This window comes from Scomber japonicus, chromosome 1 (genome assembly GCF_027409825.1).
Source record: "Scomber japonicus isolate fScoJap1 chromosome 1, fScoJap1.pri, whole genome shotgun sequence".
Taxonomy (NCBI): domain Eukaryota; kingdom Metazoa; phylum Chordata; class Actinopteri; order Scombriformes; family Scombridae; genus Scomber; species Scomber japonicus.
In genome coordinates this window covers 820,980-844,284 of record NC_070578.1, presented here as the reverse complement: position 1 = coordinate 844,284, position 23,305 = coordinate 820,980, and the positions used below count along the sequence as shown (strand labels likewise).

The following is a 23,305-nucleotide window of genomic DNA, read 5'->3' as shown; positions in this document are numbered from 1 at the left end:
AAAAATATATTGCAATGCATTGATGAATCAATGTTTTTACCCACCCCTAGTTCGTTTGTTGCCAAATTAATTTAATATTCAATTTTGGCATGCAGTTGCTAATAATACATATCATACTGGCACGAAGTAACATATACAAGGATTAAAGCAAAAAAAAATCCTGAGCCTGAACTTTGTGTGTGTGTGTGTGTGTGTGTGTTGGTATAGAGTGAGTCTATACCTATATAGACAGCTGGTATACTATAGCTTCTAGACCACCAGCTGTGCTCCTTGGTGCTTTGCACACTAGACTGAATGGAGGATTGTGTGGCTCAGAAATAATGATAATATGGGTAAATAGTTAGTATATGGTAAATAGAAGAGATAACAAGTAGTATTTGAAGGCATTGTACATAGGAATGATGTGGTATACAATGGAAAGATTAGGTAGCCTACATGTGGCTGATGGTGTGGTGATACTACTTTAAATAGACCTTTAGCTTGTGTTGTTGCTTACGGCCATACCACTCTGAACATGCTTTATGGCAATCAGTTGTGAGTAGTGAAAGTAAGAAGCTAACGTCAGTTTATCTCATCCTTGTTAATTTTTGTTTTTGTTCGTCTTTTTCGTTATAAATAGTTGTGTTGTTTTATTTTGGACTTTTTCCACTTTTGTGAAATGTCACGGACTGTTAGTATGTATTTTCTCTTAACATACCCTACTCAGCAGGGCACCATAAAGTCTGAAGAAACATGTCAAAGAATGATTGATATAGTCCAGAATAACTTGAGGTGCCTCACAAAGGATATCACATTCTGCTCAAACTGTGTACTGAAGATATTTGACCCACTCTGTGACTGTATAAGACTCCTGTGTTCTGGAGTGAATCTTTGTCAGTGTCTCAGGCATGCAGACATGAACCGAGCTCGTATTAAAACATGTATTAAGACAGAACTTCTGATTTGATTCATCTTTGCCGTCTATCTAAACAGTTCCACACTATCAAATGGCGTCACGGACACAGGATATGTGCTAAGGTAAGCAAATGACCTATACATTTTGATGTATAGATTTTCTGCTTACTTTTATGGCGCACAAGAAAGAATCTGAAAGTGTGAACTGTGTATGATTTTACAATTGACCTCTACATGGATTGATGAACTTGATTTAAAGTTTAAATAATTGGTCATTCTGTACTGCAGTGTTTTAAAAGTTGCCACACACTATATGAGCATGCTCATTTGATAGGCAGACAGTAGAGACAGTGATTGATGTAGTTGGCTATGTTGTAAGTAATATATATGTTGGAAATAATGAAAGGCCTCATTGTACGCTACGGACGGGACAATAAAAAGCAGTTGAAAGAACGCGCTATTGTGTATTAAAAAGTACTTTGCAGGCAAAGGGACTTTAAAAACGCTCACTATTGAGAGTGGGGCGTAAACACTGTTATTCTGGGACGGACTGACCGCTAGACAGCCCGATCCTGGGTAAGCAGGTGTTATTTATTGTATGTTGTGTATTGAAAGTACTTTGGAGGCAAAGGGACTTAAAAAACGCTCTGTTATTCTGGGACAGACTGACCGCCAGACGGCCCCAATCCTGGATAAGCAGGGGTTACTTGTTGTGCGTTACTTGTGATATGGACACTGTCTCTTAAACGGACTGACCAGACAGCCCCGGTTTTTGGTGACAGGTGTTGACATGTTGTGAGAAAGATAGAATGCTTGTCTAGTGGTAATAAATAGAATAACTATTATTAATTATATAAACAACGGCAAGTGTAAGTCTCGATCGATCGAGCAGCATTTGAAACACAGCAGAAATTATTAAATAGTAGTCATAAACTAAATGTATATATTCATTCTTGCTTAATACATGTATGCATGTGTATTTATGTTCTTAGTATATTACATTTTACAATGGGGAAGAAATTCAGTAAAACCTCACAATGTAAATCTACATATACAAAAAATAGATCAGAGCATGACTTAGCGAAAAAAGAGCGAAAGGCTATGAAAAAATTGCTAAAGACAAATCTGCATTTGAAAAATATTCCTATCAAGACACTTGAGAAAATGACACCTAGAGAGTGGATGCAAACCAAACTAGGATTTTATTATGTTGAACCATTTCTAACAGATATCTCTGAATGGACAGATGATCGATACCCTAGAGATGGCAGTTTTGATAAATCCAAGTTGGATATAATAAGGGGGTATTTACTTGACAATACTGCAGTCCCAAGTCCAAATTGGGATAAGGATTACATGGTTGATATATTCAAAGCTTGGGAATTGATGAGTAAACAATGGCCTGAAAATATTCAGAAAGCTAAGAAATGGAAACCCAAGACATTGACTTTTATGACTCAAGACTCAGAGAAATCTGATCCAACACACCCTGTTGTCAATCATACCGTCCCGATATATCCAAATCTTCATAACTTTTTGCAACCTCCTGCATATGAATCAGATGATGATTATGACCTGATATTTGCCCGTTCAGGCACATCACATACAACGATAAAATCTAGTAAGGACATTACTAAAGTTATTCCCACAATCATTTTTCCTGCTGTTGATAACATTACTACACAAATCAAGACTTGGAAAACACAGTGCATTAATGAATGGCTAAAGAGCTTTGCCAGAGAGCTTTTGAATTTATGGAAAGAAAATATACATCAGATCGACATCAACTTTTTGATGAACAAATAAAATATGTCAAGGAATGCATGGCAAAAGAATTCAGAAGAATAATGACTGTGATAAAAAAAGGACATGATATTGAATTAAATGAGGTGTCCAAAGACTTGCTTGATAGCTTTCAATCAGTAATAAAAAATGATCAAAAGGAAACAAATGTGAACTTGGATTTTAATAGACCGGTAGATACTAAAAATATACAAGCTATAATTTCAAGAATATCGTAAACCGATGCAAAACTGGTATATGACATGATTAACTACTTTAAGATCAAACAGACACAGGTGGATCAAAGTGACTATTCACAGGAAGATGAAGTGAAAGTGATAACACCATTGGTGACTTTTGATGATCGAGTACTAGACAAACCATTAACTCTTGTTGAAATATCACGCATTACACAAGATGCTCCTTCACCATTGAATAATCCACATGGGTTTATAAACTGGTGGAGAACTGCTTTGATACATAGTTCATTGTCCGGAAAAGATGTACGTTATATTCTAACCACTTTAATGCCTAATATCAAAATTGAAACATTAATGAGAGAATGTTTGACTCTGGGCTTTGAATGTGACGGACCAATAGAAGGGGAAACGCAATTGGAAAATAAATATCCATGGTTAAAGAGACAACATTGAGAAGAGCATTTATTAGAACGAATAGAGATGTATCTCAAGTTCTAAACTCTAAACGTAAACCGAATGAACCAATGTATGAATATGCATCCAGATTTCAGAGATGTTGGAAGGAGCAAGCTAAATTGGAAATGAAAGAAAAAGAAGATCCATTTTTCATATCAATGTTCAAATCAAACTGCTGCCTACACTCTGAAATTATCCACACCAGACATTTATTCACTTAAAGACCGTGTAAAGTGAATTCAGACACTTTCTTCTAAACACATTAAATAGGTCATAAATGTATTTCTAAAAAAGGTGTAAAAAGCATTTCAACCATTTAGATTTGAATTGTGGAGCTAGGCTTCACACACTGTGTTTCAAGATTTCTGTGTCAGGATTTAGTGGGCGGATCTGAAAATCATCGCTGGGTTATGTTAAAGCTATCCGTTTTTGCTTTCCCGAGTTGGTTGATGCAGAAGAGAGCACCTCTGAAGACAAGAGTTGGTTCAATCACCTTTTTTATTTAACGCTGTTTGCAAAAAGCGGAGATCACTCTTACATCAAATAAAAGTATTCAAGCCCTTCACCCAGAGAGATCTGCTCTCTTTCCCTTTTGCTTCTCCTTTTGTATCATCCTAATTTCTACACTTCCCTTTCCCTTATTAGGAGATATTTTGCTGTTTAAACTATTACCTATTTCTATTGCTTACTCCTTAAACTATTACCTTATTCTGCTGCTTATTTTAAGATCTGCACATCCTGTTTTACACATATTTAATATATCTAACAGCTGTGTCGCCCCCCCCTTGGTCTCTCCCCACATTGCCTGGCAACTTTTCCACACTTCCTTCTATTGTTAACTATGGCGACACAGCTCTGCACCCTGTCTATAAAGCTGAGACTTCTTCTCCACTGACATTTTAATATACATTTCTTCAATGCTTATTCAAAGATTATATAACAGTTCTGTGTGTATAATGGATTAATATTTATGCATAACATAACAACCCTTCAATTCCCCCTTTTGATCTCTCTTTAGAGATCAATTGACATCATTTGAGTCCACTCTGGGTCCCCCTCCTCCGTTCCCTGCCGGTGTGACTCCAACAACGGCATCATTTGTGCTTCTCTACCTTCAATTGCGGTAGTAATCAGTCGCAAAGAAAGGGACCGGAGGCAAGGAATGTAACAACAACCACATGTCACCAGAATTGCGATAAAAGTGGTAATGATGTGGTAAATTAATGATGACATAATGACTCCCTTCCATTGACCAAACATGCCCGCCATCCAATCCTCCAATGGGTTGTTAATCCCAGAATGATCATGCATCATTTTGGAGAGGGTCCTTAGGCCTTCTAGTGCCTTAGTAACTGAGCCGTCCGGAGCCGTGTTGTTGGGTATAAATGTACAGCACATATTGCCAAACATCGCGCAAACACCCCCTTTTTCCGCTAGGAGCATGTCTAGGGCCATCCTGTTCTGAACCGCCATGAGAGATGTGGGCGCTAATTGGTCCGCAAGACCCTCGATCGCATCTCTTGTAAGGTTGGCCAGACGCAATACATTGTAATGTACAATTGATACGGTCAACGTTCTTGTTAGGAGTAACGGGAAACAGAGCGGAGACTATGGGTATATTCTCAAATCCGGCGGCCACTTGATCAGCTAATTTAAATTCGTTTGGTACTCCTCTCGGGACGCCTATTGCATCCAGGTAGGTGGGTGAATTAACAGACAGGTCAAATCCTGACGCGGAACGTTTGGCTAAGACATGACGGCGGCGGTGACGGGTAAGGGCTGCATTACTTACTCTAGAAACTTGAGCGGTGGTCAGTCTATTTCCTACCAACATAAGGGGAGTTCTGAGGCGGACCATGGCGCAAATACCATACATATGGGGTTTAATCCTCATGAGTAACCTGCGTCGTCCGCAATAATAATATAGCCCTGCTCTGGCCCATGTTCCTAAGTCTTCTCCGGGTTTGGTGATGTTACACCATGAGGGGTCAAGATTTCCAATCGAAATATTGCGAGTGGGTGGATTGTGGTTGAAACAAACATACATAACTTCCATTGGCTTTATCTGGGGTGAATGGTCCTGTAATGGTATCATTCCTAATGGGTGGAAACAAACTAGCGAGGGTGGTGCAATTCTGGGATCGGCCTTTGGTTAGTCTCACCATGCAATTGTACCCCGTGGGGTCCTCGTCGGGAAACAATGGGGCTGGCACGGTGACTAAGTGGGGTCTAGCTGACGCACAAGCTACACAATCTCCCATTTTTTGTTCTTTGGCTGATCGGGTTACCCAGTTCAGCCAGAGGTTGTCGTCAGCGTATCCCGTGGCCATCTGAATTACTTCTGACGGTTGTAATTGGGAATAGTCTAAGGTGGTTACTTCGGGCAACATAGGTGGGGTCTGGTCTGTGGATTCAGTTTTGTTTCCTTCAGTGCTATTTCCTGAAGGAGGTGCGGGGATTTCAATTAGATTTACTTTTAATAATGCCATGGGATCTTTTCCAGACACATCGACTCCCAGCAGGACGTAAAAGGATTTTTCCTTAGGGTCCCACCATCCCCCTGAGGGTCTAGCACTATACGGATTTTGTTGTAGCTCAATCATGGAGAGAGTTACCGGGTTTGAAATGGTACTGTAATCTCTTTGTATGGCAAAGTGTCCTGCCGTTTTCAACTTTCCATCCGCCGTTCTAGTCACGGGGTGACTAGAATTTGTTGCTTGCCAGACGTGTCCCCATGAGGGACACCATCTCTGATTTCCTGGCCATCCTAATCCACACAGGTACACGTCATATCCTCTCCAGGAGGACTTACTCCTTCTGCACGGAATAACATCGCACAGGTCAAATTTAAACGACGTGGTAGATCCTTTGGTGTAGTTTAATTCGAATCCTCCATATTTCTGGAGACACTTATCTTTCTGAGGTGCGGCTCGGCGGGCATGGGGGACCATGGTCGGTGCTGGTTGGTCAATGGATTCACATACCCAAAAAACAATGGTCCCTATCAAAACGGCTAATGCACCTAGCCCTACTAGAAGCCTATGATTTCCGTATAGTGGCATTTTTGTTGCCTTTTAATGTTTTTTATTATGTTAGCAAGCTGGACCTTCTTGGTGTACAGATCCTATTCTTCTTGTTGCTCTAAGTGGGGTTACCCTTAGAGGGGCTTTTCACCTTCCTATCGTGGTCTGTTCACCCAACTCTGTGGCAATTAGCGACAAGTTATTAAGATTTTCTTCCCTTATATATGGTGTTATTAATTTACAATCTTGTGTGTCCTGTGATAATCAATCTGCTTAACGCCCACCCGAACACAATCATCACAATTACCCAACCTAAAATAAACAAACTTGGACTCATGTCACCAAAAATAAAAACAAAAACAAAAACAAAAAAAAACAAAACAAAACAAAAACTAATGTTCTATTCTTCTCCTTTAGTTGGTAGCTTGGCACGCTACATGCAGGAGAGGAGCGCTTATTTCACCTCCTCCCTTCTGTGGTTGGTAGCTTGGCACGCTACATGCAGGAGAGGAGCGCTTATTTCACCTCCTCCCTTCTGACGTCTTCTTTCTTCAGGAACAGGGGTAGACTACCCTATTCCCAAATTGCCACTAGGGGATTATTCTGCCCCTTGGTTAGTGGGCTTTTCTTCTGGGCTAGCCAGCCCAGTGCTCTCAGCTTGTAGAGACCCGAGGATCTCTGTTAGGGACCGTTGTGGCTCCTCTGCTGCTGCGTCACCTTTTCCCTTCAGCCGTACTGCGTGAGTCGTTCTCTCGACCACCTTGTATGGACCTGTCCACCTAGGTTCAGACCACTTGCGTTTGATGACTCTCAGCAGGACCCACCCTGTCTCTGGTGACGTGGTGGTGGCTTCTCCTTCGCTCCTGCTGGCTACCTGTTTGGAAAAAGCTGAAACGAGACCCTGTAGTTCATGGAAATATGCTTTAGTGGTTAGCTGTTGGTCATCGTTTAGTGTTCCCGATAGCTTAGATTGGGGCCCTGGAAAAGCCCTGCCTGTCTGAAACTCATGTGGTGTGAATCCCGTACTCTGATTCACCGAGCTCCGAATAGACAGGAGCGCTAATGGTAATGCGTCTAGCCAATTCATTTTGGTCTGTGCACAGATTTTTGCCAATTTGTTTTTTACCGTTTGGTTCATCCTTTCCACTTTTCCCTGAGACTGTGGGTGATATACTGTACCAAACTTATGTTTCAACCCCAACATTTTCTCTACTTCCTGTAGATCCTGATTTTTAAAATGTGTCCCATTATCTGATCGGACTCTGGCAGGGAACCCATGTCTAGGGATGTATTGGTTAATCAGAAACTTCACCACTGATTTACTGTCCTCTCTTTTGGTAGGCCACCCTGTGTAAGCATCCACACACATCAGTACATACCGATACCCTCTTACTAGATTTATCATATCTGTATAGTCAATGATGATTTCTCTCCCTGTCTTTGCTTCTAGGGGGCATTTTCCCGGTGTTGGCCTGATGGTCGGTCTGGTGTTGAATTTAGTGCGAATTGTGCATGTCTTTACTAAATGCTGTGCCATGTCTTTCAAATATGGATGCCACCAGTTTTCCAGGTTTCGCATCATTTGTGCCACCCCCACATGTCCCACACCATGTGCTTCCTCCAGCGCATCTAATCTCAACCCTGGCGGTAAGATGAGGCGACCATCTTGGGCTCTCCAAAGTCCCTCTTTTTCTACAGCTCCTCTGGCTTTCCACAGGGTTTTCTCCTGTGGAGACGCCTGTGCCTGTAACTGTATTAGTCCAGTTATATCGGATTCAGAGTCGGGTTCAAATTCAGACTCTGAACACATCATTACTGATTTTTCCTCATATCCCGCTGCCTGTTTTGCTGCTTTGTCTGCGGCACTATTCCCTTTAGCTGTTGGTGTGCTACTGGTGTCATGTCCCTTGCACTTTATGACTGCTACTCTTGTGGGGAGCAAGAGTGCATCGGCTAATTCTCTCATCTCTGTCTCGTGTTTTATAGGTTTGTTTGTAGCTGTCAAAAATCCTGTTCTCATCCACTGTCCTAACTCCACATGAACTGCTCCTGCTGCGTATGCAGAATCCGTAAAAATGTTCACCTCCTGTCCTTGTCCTAATTTAAGAGCCTCAACCACAGCTATTACTTCTGCTCTTTTTGCTGACTGCTGCCCCTCCAGTCTTTCTGCCTTCCTGGTTATCATGTCTCCCTGTACGTCTTCCACTACTGCATATGCTGCCTTAAGTCCCTCTTGATTATGTCTAAAGCAGCACCTGTCCGTGTACAGCTTCCTTGCTCCGTGTATGGGTTCCGCTTTCAGGTCAGGTCGGATTTTTACATCCTTATGTACTTGTTCAACACATTCATGTGGCTCTCCTGTGCCCACTTGGTCTGCCATGTTTATTCCCTCGTGTGTGAAGGAAATGTTTGGTGCCTCTAGGATCTTGCTCAATCTTCTTTGTCTCAGTGGTGTGAGTGTGAACGTTTGTGAGTTCACATATGCCACCACGCTATGTGTTGTCAGCACCTGTAATTGATGTCCCATAACTATATGCCGTTTTCTGTATTAGCTTTGCTACTCCCGCTGCGTGTTGCGTGCACTGTGGGTGTCTTTTTTCCAAATGATCTAGCATCACACTGATGTACATTAGTACTACTCTCTCTCCCCCTTTTCTCTGGAACAGAATGCTGTTAACGCAGTGTTCTGTTCCAGAGACATCCAAATAGAAAGGTAAGCTGTAATCAGGGATCGCTAATTCAGCTGCCGTTGCTAAAGCTTGTTTAAGTGCAATGAAAACTTCTTCAGCAACCCGTGTCCATTCCAGGCTGGCATTCAAATTGCGCATGCCTTTGCTGTTAACTAAGTCCCGTAATGGTTTAGCCAGACCAGTATAGTTAGCGATGTAATTTCTGCTATACCCGGTCAAACCCAGAAAGGATAACATGTCTTTGACTTTAATCGGCCGAGGGTGATGTAAAATGGCCGCTCTATGTTGGGGAGACATACTTGCCCCCTTTTGTGAAATCATTCGTCCCAAAAATGAGACTTGTTTGCGTGCCACCTGTAATTTAGTTTTACTCACTTTAAATCCTGTGTCAGCCAGATGCTGGAGTACCATGCGTGTGGCTTCCAGACAGGAGGTGGCAGTCGGTGCTGCTAATAGCAAGTCATCTACATGCTGCACCAGGGTGACATTATCTGGTAATGGACATCTGGTGAGAAATTGTTTCAAGGTCTGGTTAAAGATGCCTGGGGATAACGCGAATCCCTGTGGCAGACGTGTGTACCGAAGCTGATGACCATGGTACGAAAATGAGAAAATGTCCCTACATTCTTCCGCTAAGGGTAGACAGAAAAAAGCATTTGCTAAGTCTATGCACGTAAACCAACTGTGTGATGGATCTAAATTTGCCAGTGCCACATATGGATTAGGTACAGGGACCGTGGGAGTGGTTAGTATGCCATTTATGGCTCTTAAATCATGTGCCATACGATATTTGCCTGTTCCTTTCTTTTCTACGGGCAATATAGGGGTGTTCCAGGGTGAGGACGAGGGTTCTAACACTCCTTGGGCCAGAAGTCCTTCGATAGTATCATTTATGCCTGCTTCGGCTTGAGGTTTATGTGGATACTGCCTAACCCATAATGGTTCGCCAGATTGCACTTTAAATGTAACTGGGGGGCAATTCACTTTGCCAACGTCTGTGGGGTTCTGTGCCCATAAATGTTGGGGGAGAGATTCTATCATGTCTGTCGCCTGAGGATGATCAGTTTTTTCCCTGCCATGTTGGCTGGTAATTTGTGCATGTTCCATTAGGGCTATGTCGGTGGCTTTGACGTTAATGCGATACGTCTTAGCCGCCGCAGAATATTGAATTTGAGAAATGGTGGTATTTACCCAATCTGTTTGTGCCAGCGCCCGTTTTACTATTGCCCCTAATTCCTTTGCCTGATGTTGAGGATGTAGGGCCAATGAAACATGTGGGGCTGCTTCTTCTGACATCATATACCATAAGGCTTGGTCAGAGGTTAGATTAACAACAGCCGCCACTCCTTCGGGTGCGACATAAATATTCTGTGTGTCAATTGTCCACTTATGCCCTTCTAATTGATCTTGGAACATTTCCTGATACCAATCTGTTTGTAATCAGTCATAAAACAAAGTGACATGAGGAGGGTCCGGAGGAGAGATGTAGGGTTCGAGGAGGGCTATCCAGGGTTTCCACCTCAGGTAGGCCGAGAGTATGCCACGTTGCTCCGTCGTCTCTGGTTGTAACAGACCCCAATATATATCAGCATATTGCTCGTTCACAGGCTGTAACAAATATTGTCCGGAGGTGGCTAGACCAGTACAAGGTAACTGTGTGCCATCGGGTAGGGTTACTACCAGCCCGTCGGCGCTACACAGTATAGATGCTCCTAGCTTTACTAGGAGATCTTGTCCCAGCAAATTCATAGGGACTGTAGGTGAGTGCACAAAAGGGTGCTTCACCTTCTGATTGCCCAATTGGGTAAACAATGGTTTAGTAATTGGCAGAGTGTGTTTTTCCCCAGAGAATCCCATTAGTGTGATAGATTTAGTTGACAGTGTATCCGGGGGAACGCTCCTCATTGTTGAGCATGTTGCCCCGGTGTCAACCAAAAATGGCAGAGTCTTCTTTTCGACTCGTACTGACAGCATTGGTTCTGCCGTTTGAATGCTGTCTGAGTCTCTCTGTGGGGCGTGTCATTGTTGTTGGTAGGTGCCCCACTCACACCCACACATTCCACTGTGCCATCTGATGAGGCATTGAGGGTACGGGGTGTTGTCTTTGTCCTTGACCAGTAGATGGCGGAGAAGGTCTTCCCCTTCCTCTGATGTTGTTTCCTCCTCCCCCCCTTCCTTGCTGAGGGCAGTCTCGCGCCCAGTGTCCTACCTCATTGCAGCAAAAGCAACGACCTCCCCCCGGCGGTCCCTTTGGGACTCCGCCCCTTCCGCCTCTACCTCTCCACCCCCCTTTACCCCTCATGGGCTCGCCTCCATATCCGCCCCCATATCCCCCTTGTCGTTGGTGCTGTAATTGCAGTCCCCAGGGCGGGACGGGAAACAGGTCAGGGGTAGCTGCCTGTTCTGCCGCCATCATTACTTTACCCGTCTTCTTTTTTGCCTCAGTTTTTTGTCTAGCTTCCGTCAATTGTAACTTCAGGAGCTGTGTTTGTATATTTTTGAGACTTTCCTGCTCCTTCTGGCACGTATCTTGTGCCCGGGACAGATGATGTATGAGGTGTTTCTCCCACCTATGTGATTCACAACCTAACATATCTGGGTTATTTTTCATGGCCGTGCTCACCTCTTCTGGCATCCCTTCCAATATAGCCTGTCTAAACCACTCCCTCTGAGATCCCTCCTTCCCTGGATGATACCCTGTGTATTTCAGCCACATTTCTTTCCCCTGGTCTATGTATTCTCTAGGGTTTTGTTTAGGATCCCACTTCATTTTTGGCATAACTGACGCATTCGGCAGGGGGTACTTTTCTCTCATTACTCCTCCTATTAAGTCACTAAGTCTCCACCATTCGACGTCATCTGCTACTTTTAGTATCCCTGCCTGAGTTTCTATGTCTCGGATGTCGCTTCCCGTCAGGCACCTAGCTATCACTGCCCTAAAGTCCCCTAATGCCAACTTTTGGCCCGCTGTTAGACTATCTAATTTACTCAACCATAGGTTCCCTCCCTCGGCTACTGGCGGTAGTTTATCCACTATTGCCTGTATATCTCCAATACCAAATGGTTTATATCTTGGGCCCCCTCCGGTAGTCACTACTGGCATGCTACTTCGTGGCGGTACCTGCGGTCCATGCCTAGTCTGCATCGGGTGGATGCGTCTCCCTCTTCCTGAGTTCCTCTCTCCGGCCCTAAGAGTTTTTTCTATGTTTTTCATCTAACCCTAACAGCTGTGTCGCCCCCCCCCTCCCTGGTCTCTCCCCACATTGCCTGGCAACTTTTCCACACTTCCTTCTATTGTTAACTATGGCGACACAGCTCTGCACCCTGTCTACAAAGCTGAGACTTCTTCTCCACTGACATTTTAATATACATTTCTTCAATGCTTATTCAAAGATTATATAACAGTTCTGTGTGTATAATGGATTAATATTTATGCATAACATAACAACCCTTCAGTTACGTAACGCGGCGAAGATTAGCATAAACCCGCCCCTGCTGCTGTTGCAGTATAAATACATTCAGCGCATTAGCCTCAGTCGTTTTCCGCTCGCTCTCGCGTTTTGGATAGCATCAATTAAAGTAATTTTCAGCTAGCTAACTAGTCATGACTCCTCCTCGTGTGTGCATCTTCACTGGAAGTCTGGATTTTTGAGCAGTCCGTTGTGTCTGGTTAGAGGTGCTGTACCGACTGCCTCCCTCCCCGGCTTACGTCCTCTCGTCCCGCCGGTGCTACTGGCATTATGTGCCCGCCACCGACCGTCTCCCTCCCCGGCTTACGTCCTCTCGTCCCGCCGGCAGCAGGTGCTACTGGCATTACGTGCCCGCCACCGACCGTCTCCCTCCCCGGCTTACATCCTCCCATCCCGCCGACAGCAGGTGCCTATATCACCGCCACCAGCCCGCCACCGACCATCTCCCTCACCGGCTTACATCCTCCCATCCCGCCGACAGCAGGTGCCATCATCACCGCCACCGGCATTATGTGCCCGTCAGAGAGTGTAAGTAATGTTATGTGCTTATAAGTTATAATACTGTACATTTAGGCAATTAAATGCATTTTGCTGAATGAGCAAATCCTGAGAGTGATTTTACATCATGCACCCTGTCATGCCCGTGTAATGTTAGCATGCATGTAATCGTGACATAATTCGGCCTTATTCCCTGAGCGTCATCCATCTGACAACACAATGATAATCGACAGGTAATTTTTATGTGCACCAATATAGCTATGACAAGGAATTATATGTAGACTGAGGTTTTACGTTTGTGTGTAATGTAAAACATGGACCGAGGGACACCTAAAATGAGCGTCCAAGTGGCTTTTCCCATGTACAGGTCTCAGTGTCTTCCTCCAGCATATCTGGCAGCCACTGTTCCTGTGACTTACCTTGTGCCTAGACTTGGGCGGTATATATTTTTTTCAAGCCTTCATAGCTTCCAGACATTTACCTTGGTGTATGGTATTTATTACACATTTCTGGCGACTAATTTCCGTGGTGACTAAAACATTTGAAATTAAACCACTATAACAGTATGAAACACCTTTATACCGCCCAAGCCTACTCCTGCCTCAGCCAATCTCAGGACCAGAGCTCCACCAGCCTCCATTGTAAAAGAAGTAAGTTGTGACACACACAAATATATCATTACTCAATAATACATTTATTTTATATTGGACACATTTTATAAACAAATAACAATATATATGTAAGCAATAAACTATAAATAATAAATCAATCTAAAGGGGAGGTTTAAAACCTGTGTATTCCCCATCTTCATCAGGGTACTCCTGATGAATGCGGAGGACAACACAGGAGGGGATGACAACCCGGTTGTCCTTTCCCAGGTATCCCCAGCACCAGGACACAAAACTCCTGTAGGCCAGGTAGCGAGCATGCCTGTAATAAAAAATGTAGAAAAATACTTTGATTTATATTTTTATGTATGTTTACTTTTGGTATGTTGTCCTCTGTGTAATCAAATTTGACACTGGAGCTGTCTTTCACAAAACATTATTGACATGTGTTGTCTTTTAGAAGAACCTATCCCAAACCAAACTGAACTTATTTGTTTGATTGATGTAATAAACTTTTTGTTATATATCAAGGCGATGTACATGTTGGTTGATTTACTATGTAGTGAAAAACAGCTACAGAATGAACCAGTATTTATTGTTTGCAATCTGTCCAACATGAGAGTTTATATATAGCTCAGGAAGATGAAGGATTAAAATGGATACAGTCAAGCATCACTCATGTGCTTTGAGTGTAAATGAAATACACTGTATACATTAGTCAACTATAATATGATTGTATAAATGATGTAAGTTTATTCCCGGGTACTAAACCTTACCTGTCTTTGAAATGCATGTCATTTGATCAACACAAGTGTAATTTATAAATATCCGAAATCAGTAAAACAATTATTATATTGTCTACGTTACCCAGATCTTTCCTTTTGTGCCAGTGGTCCATGATCTGCCTCATAAATGTTTAGGGCATTCTGCAGGGAGTAGGGGTTCAGGCAGACTGGCTCCAAGCCTGGATGAAGAGTCATGCAGCGTGGCTCTTCAGGCAGCTCTCCACATCTACTCTGAACCTATAGGAATATGTGTAATAGGTGTTTTAGTGCTAGACATCTAGTATGCTGCTGCCTATGTATTCATTATTTGAATTATTATTGTGAAAAACAGTTTTCATTTACATACAGCATTCAGCTCCTTGCAGCAGACATGTTCAACCTCTGTGGGCATTGTTCTGCATTCTCCACATGTGCACCTGCACAAGTACATTTTTAATCACAGTGTGACAAATGTTAACCATTTCAGGGTTAGGGTTAACAGACAAAACAATCACAATTCTTCATTACATGAAACCCTAACGTTTTTAGCTAGGCTATAATAGTCAGTGGAAGCGTAATGTTCCCCGGTCACTAACAAAGCGGGGAACATAGGGATGATCCCGTAGTCAGTAATACATATTGCTAACTTGCATAAATAGGAGAAATACATTACCATTCTGTTGCAGACTGTGAGGCACGAGATTGTGTGTGTTCATTGTCTGACTCCGAGTCAGTGTCTGGCTCTGATGGCTCAAACATGTAGGGCTGGGTCACTGCAACGCTGTTGTTAGTGCTAGCGTCCATTGCTACTGTTGCTATGTCACACGGAGGCGGCCCCCTTCCGTGCGTGGGTGTGTTTCCAGTGCCTTCAGCAGATACGCCCCCAGCGTTTGACAGCACAGAGAAGTGCTTGATTTTTCATGATTTTAAAAGATAATTTTACTTACTTAGACAATTTTTCTAGCATTCACATTTGGAAGGATGGTTAATAACACATCTGTCTGTGATGTGACTAACTCAGAACACAAATATATTTTCACTTTACACAATCTTTAACTTCACTTAAAGAAAATAAGAGAATTAGATGCTCTGGGATTATTTACAACAGTCAAACCTAAGATACAGGGATCACAAATGCTTTCAGAATCCAATGAAAATAACACTGTGCTTTTTCAACAGATTCCACCAAGAGGCAGGGGTGGAAATACGATATATGGAGGCCCAGGTCAGATGGGGCCCCTCACACCCAAAATAGGCTTTAGCTACCCTTTCCAAAGAAGTAGAGGTTTTAACAGGGGAAGAAGAAATCGCAGACCCATGACAGACACATGTCATTATTGCTTGAAAATAGGACATTGTAGAGATTGTAGCTTCGGTTCCCGCAGATTTATGGGAACTACATGCCAATCATGTTTGTTTATTGAACATTGCGCCTTATCAGGCCAAAGTTAATCCTAATAAGTATCCAGTATACGTGAAGCAATATCCATTGTCAAAAGAAAAAGAAGAGGGAATTAAACCATTTATTGAAAGTTTATTGCAACAAGGTGTAATTGTCAAAAGACAATCACAAAATAACACTCCTATAAACCCAATCTTAAAGCCTGGAACAAATAAATATCGATTTACACAGGATTTAAGGAAGGTTAACGAAGCAGTCTATCCCATAGCTCCAATTGTACCTGATACAAATTCCATTCTAGCAGCACTGCCGGCAAACTCAAAATATTATATAGTAGTGGACCTTTGTTCGGCATATTTTTCAATTCCAGTACATGAAAATACACAGGATTTGTTTGCCTTTACCTAAAAGAACGAACAATATGTTTGGCACAGATTACCAATGGGCTTTGTTGATTCTGCCGCTGTGTATTCTGCTGCAGTCAATATGCACCTGGCTCAATTAACCTTACCCGGCCCGTCTACGCTATTACAGTATGTTGACGACATCCTAGTGGCCTCACCTACAGAGTCTGATTGTGTTCAAGACTCTCTTGCGCTCCTAACACACCTTGCTATGGGTGGACATAGAGCATCCCTTGCTAAGCTCCAATTTTGTCAACCAGATGTCAACTACTTGGGATATGTATTAAGAGACGGATGCCGGTACCTCTCACTGGACAGCGTGAAAGCAATCCAGGACATCAAAAGACCTCAGACAAAATCAGAACTTTTATCTTTTCTGGGTCTTGTAAATTATTGTCGAGCCTGGCTTGCAGAATATGCGACATATGACTCCATCTTGAGAAAGGCAACAATTAAAGGCTCTTTGGACAATGTTCAGTGGTCTGATGAAATGAAGCAAACCTTCCGTCACATCAAATACCTCCTCTGTACCGCTCCAGCACTGGGCCTGCCTGACTACAAACTGCCGTTTCATCTATACATCGCAGAAAATGGACTTGTTGCCCCTGCTGTTTTGGCTCAGACGCATGGTGACAGGTTAAGACCAGTGGCATTGTACTCAAAAACTTTACCTTTAATTGTTCAAGGAATGGTCCCATGTTTAAGAGCTGTCGCTGCAGCTGCTATAATGGTAGAAAAATCACAAACCATAGTTTTAGGACATCCATTAACGCTTCATACGACACATGCGGTTAACATCATTCTTCTTAATATAACCACACAGCATATGACTAGTCAACGGCGTAGTAATTACGAACATATTTTAACAGGAACCCGAAACCTCACCATATACACGACTACCCACACAAATCCAGCTATACATTTAAAAACATTGCTGCATGGTAAAGACCAAGAAAATGAGGATTATACTCATGACTGTATGGAATTAATCAATTCTACATCAAACATAAGAGCCGATTTACAACAAACGGCCTTAGCAAATTGTGACTTTATTTTATATTGTGATGGATCCTCCATGCGCCCCGACGATAAGACCACGTTATCAGGTTATGCTATCGTAAATAACAACGATCAATGTGTAGAGGCATATAGGTTACCAGTATCATCAGCACATGCTGCAGAACTGATAGCCTTGACAAGAGCATGTTTAATTGCAGAAAATAAAGCTGTCACTATCTATACGGACTCAAAATATGCTTTTTCAGTTGCGCATGATTTTAGCAAGATTTTGGATCCACCTTTTACCATTAACGATCTGATTACCTTTCAGAAACAAGCCCTGGATGCTGAAATAAGATTGTGGCAGAAAAAAGGATGCCACCAAGACATTGACGATTTATGGAAATTTAGAGACAATCGCATAGCTTTACCCAAAATAGCATATGATTCTCTTATTTCCTATGTACATGGTGTAGAGCATGTTAATGACAAGGCAGTAACAGACTACATCTCTAAATTGTTTTTTACAATAGGATTGGAAGAACATGTTAGAACATTTATTCAAAGATGCTTGATCTGTGCCCGATGTAATCCACATGTAAATTGGCCAAAACATGACCACTTGCCTAAGCCAGAAGGACCTTTTCAATCATTGCAAATTGATATATGCCAAAATGTAGAGGTTATCCGTATCTCTTGGTAATAGTGGATAGATTTTCCAAATGGACAGAAGCATTTCCTACTAGAAACAGTAGTTAAGTGCTTAATGGAACATATCATTCCACGATATGGGATACCTGCAGGCATTGATTCAGATAACGGCACGCCCTTTACATCACGTGTAACTAAACAATTAGCATTAGCATTAGGAATCAAATGGACTTTCCATAATCCACAAAGTTCAGGACAAGTGGAACGTACAAATAGAACCATAAAGGACAAATTGATAAAGATTAATCAATCAAGACAAATGAATTGGATTGAAGCTTTACCTCTTACACTCTTGTCCATTAGAGCAATGCCTAACAAAACTACTGGTTTGTCACCACATGAAGTACTAATGGCCCGTCCTTTTCCTTTAGGTGTTCAGTTGAATGCGAGACCAGCAGAAGACCTAACACAATTACAAAAACTGCAACAAAACTATGTTTAACATTTATTTTCTTTTGTCTCTAAATATTCTCAGCAGGTGATAGATTCTCTTCCCTCCCCAGCTGACGCATACCATCCAGATAACGTCCTGGTCCGCAGTCTGAAACCTACAGAAGGAGAACCACGTTACGGCCCACCAACACAAGTTCTATTGGTGACGCGGACAGCGGTCAAAGTCAAAGGCCAACCGCAATGGATCCATGCCACTAGAATCAACGCTGCACCCCTTCCGAGCATAGCATCAACATAAGTGGCGAACTAACAGAAGTTCAACAAATACGCAAAATGAATAAGATGCATGACACGAGTGTAAAATATAATTTACCTCAGGCATATCTATACATAAATCTTATAATTGCTTGTTGTATACTTGCCTGTTGCGTAACTATCCCTTATGTACTCATCGCTTGTAATGCTAACACTGATACCATCGTTACATGTGAAAATAACAATACAAGTAAAGATAATTGGAAGTTAAAACCAGATAATAACACACTGATACGTAAGGAGGAATTATTAAATAATAATCCTTATTTACGCATGAGAAGAGCAATCCCAGCAAGAATTGCTAAGCCTAAACCATACTTAGAAGTAGAATTACTGAATTGGAAATGCAGTGTTTGTATTATCCATTAACTCCTAACGCAACTCGATCCTACTACATTCATAATGTTACCTATGTTACATTAGAACAATACACTGTAGATGTACGAGTTGGATATCAGTCAGTAACAAATGAAGTAATTACTACCTGAATTATAGTACTAAATGTTGTAACTGAAAGACCAACTGTTGAATTTTGCAATGCAGTATGGAAATTTTTTTTCGTACATTTAGATCAAGACGCTTATGTAGATTTTCAACCGATTGTGCTCAAAGCCACACAAATGACATCACCCCAAGTATGTGTGAATGCCATAACGGGAATTATACAACATAGTATGGGTGTCACTCGCAATTGTCCTCATAATCTTTTAATTCTCTCCAACTATCCGATGCCAGCAACAGAACATTGGATTTGGCTTTGCGGAGAAAATTTGTGTACATTCATCCCACCCAATTGGCAAGGCTCTTGCGCACCTTATTGGATCTCAAAGACAGAGAAGTTTCATGCTAAAACAGAACAAGAAAATGATCAACTTTCTAAAGAATGGCCTCCCAAATCTCTAGTGATGACGATTCACAGATAAATATAGAAGTAAATGAGGATGTCGCGTACAAAGAATTTGATTTATCCTTAGAATCGAGTTATCCTTTTTCAACCAATTTGTGGTATCAATCATTTAAGAGTAAAGTTAGAAGAATGACAAAGAGATCTTGTTATGCATGTTAATTGCTCCCTCAATCAACTCAGGATATGTTTATGCTAGTAGCCAAGCCCCTTGAAGGACCTAGAGGGTTACCATCTGTATGCATATTAGCATATCAATATATGATTCAAAATCATCCTAAAACTGGAACTCACGAATTAACTACATCTTCCATGAGACCCATAATCCAGCCTAATAACATGTATTTTGGCAAAACCACCAATCTAGTTCAGATACTAAACAATTTCTTTCATAAAATGACTCAGTATGTAGTGTATTCAAACCTATCCATTAGTCAGTTAAAGGGAGATGATCTTTCTGTAGTACATGTTACAAAATTTCATGTCCTAGAACATTATCCCTCACTAATGGGATGTCCACATTTTTATAAGAAATACATTTAGCAAGTTCCTGCTGGTTTATCTATCACGCCAGAAAAATCCTCAGCCACAGTTAATATTACAGCTATTTACGATGTTTGCGTAAATGGAAAACCACCAGAGTCGCGTGTAGGACAAAATATGGGTTTCTTAAAACCAGAACAATGCAGCATAATGATCGATCAGGTTAGTGACTATTCAATGTTACCAATAATGGGCATAGCCATAACCCCAGGTTTTTACTGGTGTTGCGGAACCAACGTTTGGAATAGTTTACCATTCTTATTTAAAGGAAGACGTGCATTGTTTATGTAGCGGACACAGCATGAGTACGGCTCAGAACATCATCTGGTCTGAGTCACCTTTGACCCTCAGATGAGTAAATTGGACCAGGTTTGATATAGAGACTGACAGGGTCTCTCTCTTGGACAAACAAAGATCCATTAACATTCCATGGAGCAACCAAGAGTGACAAGAACTACATAAAAGTAACGAAAGACAGATGTTGGTGTCTCCTTCGGACGTCATAATTTATTGGAGACTTCTTCCATCAGATTAGAGTCACACAGACCACGGTCATAAACTAAAAGACACATTCCTTACTTTCCCCCCTCTGTGTCTCCTGAAACCACACAGAGCATGAAAGTGAGAAAATTAGTGTTAAAAACTTAAACAAGAACATCTTAGTAAAAAGTATGGTTTAAACAATACTAGTTACTTATATGATTATCATTACCTAAAGAAACCTCCACTGTAACAGCTATTACAGCGATCATAGATAAATGTGTATCTGAAGAACTGTGATTATACTTTCTCCTTTCATAAACACAAATTTTGGTATGAAAATGTTTACTTAATGTGAGAAAGTGTTACATTGATGTTATGCTTACATTATGGTGATAATCAATTATCTATCATAGGATAAGTAGAATAACAATGTGTTATGTTTGATCATATTAATCCTCTTCAGGTTTTGATGAATCAAGCTGATGTCATATCAATGCCACGTTGAAACACTCTGTGATTGTTGGCAACCATCTGATGACACGACCTCCTGGCCAAAGGCTCCAGTCATTGTTCGATGACTGAAGGAGAAGTATCCTTGGATGTATGAAATCAGTTTACCTCTGGTTACCCAGTGACTTCCAGGAAAGTCTGGATGACAACCGAGAAAGATTGGTGACACTGGAGAGACAGTTGACCTCCAGGAAAGACTGGCGTGGGTGTAGGGGGCTAGCAATCCCATACACAGCACTCGCAAGAGGGCACCAAGCAAGCTACAGAAGTAACAAATGAGCAATACCCCCAGAGTCTCCCGAGAGGGGGGGAGGATGAGAGACTCAATGGGACAGATTTAACGGTTTTGGCCAGGACAGGAACAAGGACACAGAGAAGGATCACACAAACCACCATAACTGGGAAGGTACCAGAGGTAAAGTGCTCCTGCGGTAAGATCTGCAAGAACTTAAGGGGCCTCAAAATACACCAGGCCAAGACCAAGTGTGGGAAGGGGGAAACACAGGTGCAGCGCACAGACTTAAAGTCTGGTGAGACGCAGGAAATCTCCAGTCAGGAAGCACCCCACAGTGCTGGAGAGTTCTCGGCACCATTGTTACCCACATCCCAAGGGAGTACTGCCATAGAGGACATACCCCAGCCTGAACCCATGAAGGAGAGGATCAAGTGGCCAAAGATGCCCAACATTGAGTGGGTCAGCTTTGACAAGGACGTGGATAGAATCCTTGAAGCCACACTAGCGGGAACAGCAGAGCGAAAAGTGAACTGCCTCACTGAGATCACGTACAACTTAGCAAAAGAACGATTCGGAACAATAGAAAGAAAGCTCAACATCAAGGCAGGAAAACAACCAAACAGAAGAGAGTGGGAGATCCACAACATAAGGCAAGAGATCAACAGCCTTAATAGGAGGTACAAAACAAGCAGCGCTGAGGAAAGGGAAGGGATAAAAGATCTCACAGGCTGCCTTCGGGAGCGCCTCTGCAGACTAAGAAGGGCAGAAAGGGCAAGGAAGCGGAGCAAGGAGAAGGAGAAGAGGAGGGCCCAGTTCATAAAGGATCCCTACAACTTCACCAGGTCCTTGCTGGGAGAAGCAAAATCTGGGAACCTGATTACCCCTAAAGAGGATGTGGAGGCATTTCTCAAGGAGACGCACAGGGACCTAAACAGCCGTCTACCCCGAGACGAACATCCCGAAATTGGCACGACAGAGCCCCCCACTATCATTCTCAACACCAACGGACCAACCTGGAAGGAAGTCCAGGATGTGGTTAAAAAGGCAAGAGCAGCTTCAGCCCCAGACCCCAGTGGCATACCCTATAGGGTATACAAGAAGTGCCCAAAGCTCCTCCGGCGGTTATGGAAACTGCTGTGGAGGACCTGGAATAAAGGCACTGTTCCAACAAGCTGGCAGAAGGCGGAAGGATGCTTTGTCCCTAAAGAGGAAGGCTCATCAAATATAAGCCAATTCCGTACCATCTCCCTACTCAGCGTCGAATGTAAGATCATCTTCTCAGTGCTGGCAAAGAGGATGACCACGTACCTGATCGAAAATGGATATGTGAACACCTCTGTCCAAAAGGGAGGGATTCCAGGTTTTGCAGGATGCCTGGAACACACAGGAGTCCTAAGCCAGATGATACATGAAGCCAGGTCAAAGAAGAGTGACCTGACAGTAGTCTGGCTGGACTTGGCTAATGCCTACGGGTCCATTCCCCACGACTTGATCAGGACAGCTTTGGAGCACTACCATATCCCAGATCACATCAAGGGACCATACCATATCCCAGGCCATCAGACAGGGGCATGAACAGACTTTTGTTCCAGTTAATTGTAAATCCAGAGAATTGGCCAAATAATTTTATCAGATCAAGTAGGGGGGACAGGGATGACCTAACATCTGACAGGGTCAGGACTACATCATCTGCGTATAAACCTATGGTACACTCAGATGTGCCACAATTTATTCCATTGATTTGAGGGCTGGCTCTAATGGCTATTGCCAGGGGCTCAAGGGCCAAAGCGAAGAGCATAGGAGAAAGGCAGCAGCCCTGCCTAGTGCCACGGCCCAGCAAGAATGGAGGGGACCTATCATAATTAGTCAAAATAGAGGATTTTGGACATGCATATAGCATCCTTAACAGCTTCATAAATCTGTCACCAAAGCCAAATTTTTCAAGGGTGGCAAACATGTATCTCCATTCGACTTGGTCAAAGGCCTGCTGGGCATCTAACGAAATGACAGCAGCGCATGGT

At 42.5% G+C, this 23,305-nt stretch overlaps 1 protein-coding gene across 1 annotated transcript; it reads left to right on the top strand.

The window, feature by feature from the left end:
- Positions 1 to 21,439: 21,439 nt before the first annotated feature.
- Positions 21,440 to 22,859, top strand: LOC128361146 (uncharacterized). The gene has a single exon (XM_053321634.1). The coding sequence runs from the start codon at positions 21,699 to 21,701 to the stop codon at positions 22,857 to 22,859; it is 1,161 nt and encodes a 386-aa protein (XP_053177609.1). The 5' UTR covers positions 21,440 to 21,698.
- The last annotated feature ends 446 nt before the right edge of the window (positions 22,860 to 23,305 follow it).

Excerpts from the sequence above, each read along its gene's own strand:
- LOC128361146 (XM_053321634.1), top strand. The coding sequence starts at position 21,699 with ATGAAGGAGAGGATCAAGTGGCCAAAGATGCCCAACATTGAGTGGGTC.